The sequence below is a fragment of the Mauremys mutica genome, chromosome 12 (assembly GCF_020497125.1).
Source record: "Mauremys mutica isolate MM-2020 ecotype Southern chromosome 12, ASM2049712v1, whole genome shotgun sequence".
In the NCBI taxonomy this organism is placed as follows: Eukaryota; Metazoa; Chordata; order Testudines; family Geoemydidae; genus Mauremys; species Mauremys mutica.
This window is the reverse complement of record NC_059083.1, coordinates 46,569,268-46,577,871: the sequence shown is the minus strand read 5'-3', so window position 1 is coordinate 46,577,871 and position 8,604 is coordinate 46,569,268. Positions and strand designations below refer to the sequence as shown.

Here is an 8,604-nt window from a genome sequence, read left to right as displayed (position 1 = left end):
GAGCTCCCGCATGGACCATGCGGACGTGATCGCTGTAAGGGCAGGCAAATCTGTTCTATCAGCGCTCCGTTACAGAAGACGAAATTCAAAATCATTTTTTTAAAATCTCCAGACAGAGCTCCAAATGCTTCTAGGGTCAAACACCGTGTCCGCGGTGGGTCAGGGCATAGCTCGGCAATTTTTGCCCCATCAGGCACTGGGATCTCAACCCGGAAGTTCCAAGGGGTGGGGGAGGCTGCGGGAACTATGGGATAGCTACGGAATAGCTACCCACAGTGCAACGCTCCAGAAATTGACACTAGCCTCGAACCGTGGACGCACACCACCGATTTAATGTGTTTAGTGTGGCCGCGCGCACTCGATTTTATAAAATCTGTTTTACAAAACCGGTTTATGCAAATTCGGAATAGTCCCGTAGTGTAGACGTACCCTCTCTCTCTCTCTCTCTCTCTGGCCTATGGATTCTTTCATTATTTATTAACAGTGGAACAGCTTAAATAGGAGGGACTGTAGAAGCCCAACATCACAATATACCATAACCCCTCAGAGGTGACAGATCCCTATTCATATCCTTTCTCCCACTCAGGCAGAGGGGGGATTTCAACTGGGGGTCTCCCACATGCTGGATGAATACCATGACAACTGGCCTAAAACTTAGCAAGGAAACTCCTCCACCTTGTGTTTCCACCCTTGTCCCCTGTTTGTTTTGTATAAACTTGCCTGTAGGAGCCTAATCTGGTAGGTGAGCTCTGAGCAGGCTTACCAGATCATACTCCTCAGGCTGGTTAGATGGAGGAACAACTATCTTCCTCTATTTTCTGCATCACTGTGGGGCTCAGATGTCCAGACACCTGGCATGGGGCCAGAGCCGGATCTAACATTTTTGCCGCCCCAAGCGAAAAAAAATAGTGCAGCCCTGCCACTGTGAGCACCGCCCATCCCCCTCCCCGAGGGTGCTAAAGGAGTTGGCCGATGAGATTGCAGAGCCATTGGCCATTATCTTTGAAAAATCATGGCGATCAGGGAAGGTCCCGGATGACTGGAAAAAGGCTAATGTAGTGCCCATCTTTAAAAAAGGGAAGAAGGAAGATCCAGGGAACTACAGGCCAGTCAGTCTCACCTCAGTCCCTGGAAAAATCATGGAACAGGTCCTCAAGGAATCAATTCTGAACCACTTAAAGGAGGGGAAAGTGATCAGGAACAGTCAGCATGGATTCACCAAGGGCAAGTCATGCCTGACTAACCTAATTGCCTTCTATGATGAGATAACCGGCTCTGTGGATGAGGGGAAAGCAGGGGAAAGCTTTTGATACAGTCTCCCACAGTATTCTTGCCAGCAAGTTAAAAAAGTATGGGCTGGATGAATGGACGGTAAGATGGATAGAAAACTGGCTAGATGGTCAGGCTCAACGGGTAGTGATCAATGGTTCCATGTCTAGTTGGCAGCCGGTATCAAGTGGGGTGCCCCAAGGGTCAGTCCAGGGGCCGGTTTTATTCAATATCTTCATTAACGATCTGGAGGATGGTGTGGACTGCACCCTTAGCAAGTTTGCAGATGACACTAAACTTGGAGGAGTGGTTGATACGCTGGAGGGTAGGGCTAGGATACAGAGGGACCTAGACAAATTAGAGGATTGGGCCAAAAGAAATATGATGAGGTTCAACAAGGACAAGTGCAGAGTCCTGCACTGAGGACGGAAGAATCCCATGCACTGCTACAGACTAGGGACCGAATGGCTGGGCAGCAGTTCTGCAGAAAAGGACCTAGGGGTTACGGTGGACGAAAAGCTGAATATGAGTCAACAGTGTGCCCTTGTTGCCAAGAAGGCTAATGGCATTTTGGGTTGTATAAGTAGGGGCATTTCCAGCAGATCGAGGGATGTGATCATTCCCCTCTATTCAGCACTGGTGAGGCCTCATCTGGAGTACTGTGTCCAGTTTTGGGCCCCACACTACAAGAAGAATGTGGATAAATTGGAGAGAGTCCAGCGGAGGGCAGCAAAAATGATTAGGGGGCTGGAACACATGACTTATGAGGAGAGGCTGAGGGAACTGATATTGTTTAGCCTGCAGAAGAGAAGAATGAGGGGGGATTTGATAGCTGCTTTCAACTACCTGAAAGGGGGTTCCAAAGAGGATGGATCTAGACTGTTCTCAATGGTAGAAGATGACAAAACAAGGAGTAATGGTCTCAAGTTGCAGAGGGGGAGGTTTAGGTTGTATATTAGGAAAAACTTTTTCACTATTAGGGTGGTGAAGCACTGGAATGGGTTACCTAGGGAGGTAGTGGAATCTCCTTCCTTAGAGGTTTTTAAGGTCAGGCTTGACAAAGCCCTGGTTGGGAGTATTTAGTTGGGTTTGGTCCTGCTTTGAGCAGGGGGTTGGACTAGATGACCTCCTGAGGTCCCTTCCAACCCTGAGATTCTATGATTCTAAGTCCCCGCCCCCCAGCGCTGCCTGGCCAAACCAAAAACAACACGAACAGACCCCGATCGCCGCCCCCTCCCAAGGTGCTGCCCCAAGCACGTGCTTGGTAGACTGGTGCCTGGAGCCGGCCCTGCATGGGGCTGCAGTTCTCATGCTCAGAGGCAAATCATAGGTGCCTAGGCAAATTTTCCTGAAAAAAATTAGGTTCCAGGAGAGTTGAGGCAGCTGAACAGGTGGTTCCCAGTGTGGCCTGATACTGGGATTTAGGCACCTAACATAGCAGATAAGCACCTAAGTTCTTTAGTGTATCTAGCCCATGGTTGCCTAAATCTCATATTTCCCTTTGAAACACTGTACTTTGGAAGGTCTCTAGGGGGCAGGGACTGGCTCTCACTATTGTTTTTTTTTTCACTTTTCCAAGTCATTGGGGTTCTGATCTCATTTGATGCCTAAAGGGGTTAATGTAATAATAATAAATAATAATAATTCATCTAATTTTGCCCCACAATTAGTAGAGATGAGAGAGTCCTGCTATGATATTTGTTCAGCTCCTTCCACCCCTTTTTGCCATTGTGATTTACTTGTAGAATCAATCTTTCAGTGGCTAACACAGATTGTTCTCCCACATTACATAGTTCATTGCCAACTTTTCGTTATGTTCAAGGGCCAGGATTGTCCCCTACAACCTGTTTTTCATTGTCCAGTGCAGACTGCCTGCTGCTGTTATATATTCCATTGCCATATTCCCTTTGCAAGTACAACACAAAATCTGTGTTAAAACAGAGATAATGTTTTACACCAGGAAATTTGGGTAAAATGCATTGCAGGGATGTTGTAATTATACAAAATAAAGTGCTAAAACCCAAGAATTTCCAATTTAAGGTTAAACTTAAATCCAAACATAGTAAGGAATGAAAATGCAGTTAAGCCACCAAAATAACCTTAACTCTGCCCTATCATATTTTTTCCAACTTCCCATCTAGTTAAAACAATGAAATTTTGCATATAGGAAATATATTACTAATATTTTTGTATAGTTCATGGCAATTTCCTCACCATTATTCTTCAAAGTTTCACTATCAGCAGTCATTAAGATGGAGTCAAGGTTTAGAGAACATCTCCTTAATTTAGGATAGAATTTATTACAAGGTGTAATTTCCCCACAAAATCCCACAGGAAATTCAAAATTAAAGTTAAACAATATCCATACATGTTACAGCAAGAAATGATATTAGGGCACCCAAACAAACTTAGCACTGCCCTATAGTGACACCTTGAAGGGGGGAAAAATGAGGGGAGAGGGAGAATCTAATGTGTACTTCAAAATCTTGGAGTCCAAAAAGACTAAAAGGTTTTAATCATAATTTTAAAGGGTTTTATGTGTCTTTTTTTTTATTCGTGTTCTTTCATGGAAGAGTTTTCAGTTCAGCAATTTCTACAGGGCAAATTTCACCTCCTCCTTCCTGAGAGATAGATCATGGGGTTCATAATTGGGGTGACAACATTGTATATGTGGATGACTATAATATTCCTTTCAGAGGAGACCCCAGGGGAGTTGGTACATAGCATGGAGACACCATCATGGGGTGGGAGGTGCAGGTAGAAAAGATATTGGTCGTGATTTCCCATGATTGTCCAGAGGTAGGAAATTAAGTAGAGGTACAGCAGGACGTTGGGGACAAAAAAACCCAGTGAGAAGCTCCTAGTGATGATTTTGAGGAGGCTCAGGTTGAGGAAGGTGCTGCAGCAGGCCAGGCTCAGCGGGGGCTTGATGTCACAGAGGAAGTCATAGAAGCAGCTGAGGCACTAGAAACACAGCCAGGAGGTCATGACTGTTGCATCAGCATGTTCAGAGATGAAGTGGCCCAGGTGGCTGCTATCAGCCACAGGCAGGCCTGTGGGTTCCTGACCAGCGTGTAGTGCAGCGGGTTAAAGAGGGCCATGTAGCAGTCACAGGCCATGACAGCCGGCAGAATGGCTTCCTGCTGCCCAGGAAGTGGAAGAAATGGAACTGGGTGAGGCAGCTCTTAAAGGAGATGGCCTGGTGCCCCAAGAGGAAGCCGGCCAGCATCTTAGGTATGGTGACTGTGTAATAGAAGAAGTTTTGCCCAGGAAGAAGGACATTGGGGTGGAAAGTTGGGGCTGAGCCACTGTCAGAAATTTCGTACAGATAAAGACATTTCATAAGATCATCCCCAATTCTTAAGTGTACCAAGAGAGATACCACAAATAATCACACAAGGTTTATTACATGCACAGTTGGGGCATCCAAAAAATCTTAACTCTCCATTGTTGTGACAAGAAGAGGGGTGTGGGAAAAAGAAACAAATCAATGGAGCTTTAAAAATTAGGTTCATTTAAGCTGGCTGCACAGACATTAAAATACCTCAATCACAATTGTATGTTTAGTTGCCAGCTGTGAATACAAGCCAGAGTAGAGATTTCTACTGAAAGAAATTTCATTTATGATGAATAATGGGAGGAAACGAGAATTACAACTAATAAATATTCAAATGTGACCTATGTACCAAATTTCTAACAATTAGAGATGAAGAAATCCTGGGAGGACATTTTTCCATCTCCATCTTGGTCACTGCAAGAATGTCACCTATAGTCTATTTTTCCATGGAATTTTGAAGCTAGATCCCCTACATTATAATTCCTTTGGTCAACATCTCTCCTTTTCACTTCAAAACAAGAAGCAGTCATTTGATTTAGTTCCTTTCAGGGAAGAGTTTTCTAGTGATGAATTTCCTGGTGGCGTATTTCACCTCACTGTTCCGCAGGGTGTAGATGAGGGGATTCAGAGCTGGGGTGATGACACTGTACACTAGGGTGATGATCATCTCTTCTCCCTTGGAGCTTCCTGAAGAAGGACGCGTGTAGGCGAAGATCACTGTCCCATAGTACATTGCTATCACAGTGAGGTGGGAGGTGCAAGTGGAGAAGGCCTTTCTCCTGCTTTCCCGTGACCGTACCTTCAGGAAGAGGAAGGAGATGATGTAGAGGTAGGAGAGGAGAGTGATGATGAATGGACTCACACCAATAATCCCAGTGACGGTGTGGAGGAGGCTCAGGTTGAGGCCGATGCTGCTGCAGGCCAGGCTCAGCAGGGGCTTGATGTCACAGAAGAAGTGGTGAATACGGTTGGGGCCACAGAAGTGCAACCGGGAGGTCATGACCGTGTGCATCAGGGCATGCAGGAAGCCAGTGGCCCAGGTGATTCCTGCCAGCAGCAGGCAGGCCTGTGGGCTCATGACCAGTGTGTAGCGCAGTGGGTTGCAGATGGCCACGTAGCGGTCATAGGCCATGACAGCCAGCAGCATGGCTTCACTGCTGCCCAGGAAATGGAAGAAATGGAGCTGTGCCAGGCAGCTGGTAAAGGAGATGGTCTGGTGCCCTGAGAGGAAGCCGGCCAACATCTTGGGCACAGTGACTGTGGAGTAGAAGATGTCTAGGCTGGAGAGATTTCCCAGGAAGAAGTACATGGGGGTGTGAAGCCGGGGCTCGGCCAGTAGCACAGCCACAATGACTCCATTCCCCAAAACGCTGGCCATGTAAAGCAGCAGGAAGAGGGCAAAGAGAAAGCACTGCAGACCCCTCAGATTGGTGAGGCCCAGGAAAATGAACTCGCTCACCTCTGTCTGGTTCTCCATCCCTGCAGGAGGAAGAGGACAAAGCAACAGAAAGTGAAAGCAGACTGCCTAAACATGCCAGTACCAGTGCTTTGTTTTCTCTCCGAAGACTATGAACAGCTTAATGGCTCACAGTTATGTTACCATGAAGTTCTTTATAAGCAAGGACATTTATTGTAGGGTGAAAGCATTATGGAGAAAACATATTAAAAATAATAAAATAGCCTACATGCATGCTAAAAAGACTAACAGAGGTCAGCCTCAGGCTCTGGTAGGTGTCAGTCCATCAGATCCACAACTGGGTATTCCCTGTGGTTACAAGTTCATAACTGATTCAGAACCAGAACAACCATGAAAAGTTCCATCTTTCCTTTAGATATCTTGGGCCTTTGATCTTATCATCATGTAACAGGTCATCAGCAGACAATGGCTCACTGCTCAGGATGTAGCTACAAATGGCTGAGATTTTGCATAAGCATAGGTGGGGAATTTGCATAACTGGAGGTGAGGAATTTGCATTCACCTCCCCCTACATAGTCCTCATGGATATCCCCCACTTTTGTCTCAAAAATCTGTTCTTGTCTGGCACATTTTTCAATATAGTCTGTTGAATCCCCTACCTCTCACACCTGTCACATCTCCCCTATTGAGAGGTTGCATACAATTCTGACCCACAATAATACAGAAACCATTCATTGAATACAATGGACCTCCAAAATATTTAAACTTAATCCAGTAAGGTATCCCAAGGATATTGCAGGAAATTGCCATGTCTGGCACACTCATAATGGAGCTTAGACTGGAGGACATCTGCTTAGAATCCTAGGACATTAACAGGAAGCTACATCTAGGGATCAATATGCCTAATAACAATTCAGTTGGGCATTTCCCATCATGTCCGCTATGATTTGTAATACCATAGCAATTAGAGGTGACAATTGAGATTAGAGCCCTGTTTACACTGTACAGACACATAGTGAGAGATAGCCCTGCCCCAGTCCAGCAAGCTCACAAGCTAAATAAAGGGTGTATGGTGAAACAAAGGGAGGAAACCATCTACCCAAAGTCACACAGCAGGTGAATGGCTGAGCTGGGGTAAAGTGTAGGTCTCCTGAGTCCTAGTTGGTCGTTCTAGCCACTAAACTAGGCTGTTTTGTTTTTTTTTAAAAACCCGCATTGCTATCTGCTATATTTCACATACAAGTTATACAGGAATCATGTGGTGGGATTCTTTGGCATATGTTATACATATGCTTGGAAGCATTTATTTTTTAATCAGTAAATGACAGTGAACATTGATTTCAATGTACACACGCAAACCAACGGAAAAATATTGCCATTGATAATTGAAATTTAGACATAGGCAAAAGTAGAAAAATGCTGCTGGAACATTTATTAGAGTCAAATCTTAATGTGTATAAAATTAGCTACAATGAATGCTGCATACGCAGGCTCGAAAGTATCAGCTTTTTATCAGTAAATGTTGGTAAACATCAATTTCACCATACACACACAAAACAATGAAAAAATATTTCTGTTGATAATAGAAATGTATGGCTAGGCAACAGAAGAAAAATGTTGCTTGAGAACTCATTTGAGTTTAATTTAAGGCTATTCATATATTTTGACGTGTTACATTGACAATTTGTGTTGTAAGGGTTATAAAAATTGAACTTTTTTAATCTCAATGTCCACTGTCATTACATAATTATTGTCTGACCTTCCCCCCCCCCGCATAAATTTCCCACAGCTGTGAAAATTTAAATTGATAAAAATGTTTACAAATAAACATTGATATTATCCATCAAAAATATATATATTTTTTAAAAATTGCATTTTTCCAAGCCTAGTTATACAAGATGTCAGACTAAATCATAATAATGGTCCCTTCTAGCCTTGAAATTCATGAATCTAGGAAACCTATGCCACCTTCTAAACGTGCTGTGTTTTGAAACTCCTAGTCTAGAAGCCTACCTTAATTTTGGGGGTAATACACAAGTTTCTGAAGCACTGGCTGTTAGGGCTACTTGCATTTCCAAAATCAGGAGCTTTTCAAAAGGAGTCTGAGGCAATTTGAAACTCCTACCCTTGGTGACTCTCTCATGCTGTTCCCTCAAAGCTCAGCCAGGGGCCACTTTGGTCATCCTTGTAATGGAAACAATAACAATGACTGGTGTCAAAGGGCGCTGAAGAAAAATAACAGGAATATCTGTCTTTTCAGAATAGAAGAGAGAAACAAGCTCCTATTGAATGAACTTCTGGATGGTGTGCTGAATCTGTGGAACAAATGAACCTTTTTATCATATTCACAGTCTAAATCACAGGGGAGAACCAATTTCCATTCTCTAGATGGCTCCTCTGGGGCAGAATCTCTGAACCACATGAGGGTCACTGGTATGTGCATAACAAGGCAAGAGTTCCCTACAGAGAACAAAGTCAAGCAGGCAGGAGTTGCTGGGAAAATAAATAAAGCAAAAATCCTAAGGGAGTTAGGCACTCAACTTCCATTCAATATATTTGAATAGCCCAGCCTAAACAAATA

The 8,604-nt window shown here is 44.2% G+C and overlaps 1 protein-coding gene across 1 annotated transcript; it reads right to left on the bottom strand.

Moving 5' to 3' along the window:
- Positions 1 to 4,694: 4,694 nt before the first annotated feature.
- LOC123346255 (olfactory receptor 12D2-like) lies at positions 4,695 to 8,142 on the bottom strand. The gene is made up of 2 exons (XM_044983553.1): positions 8,037 to 8,142; positions 4,695 to 6,085 (listed from the first exon to the last, which is right to left on the bottom strand). Exon 2 carries the CDS (start codon positions 6,081 to 6,083, stop codon positions 5,142 to 5,144), a length of 942 nt encoding a protein of 313 aa, XP_044839488.1. The 5' UTR covers positions 6,084 to 6,085; positions 8,037 to 8,142; the 3' UTR covers positions 4,695 to 5,141.
- Between the last annotated feature and the right edge of the window lie 462 nt (positions 8,143 to 8,604).

What these genes read in the sequence shown, in the direction of transcription:
- LOC123346255 (XM_044983553.1), bottom strand. Translation starts at nt 6,083, where the DNA reads ATGGAGAACCAGACAGAGGTGAGCGAGTTCATTTTCCTGGGCCTCACC.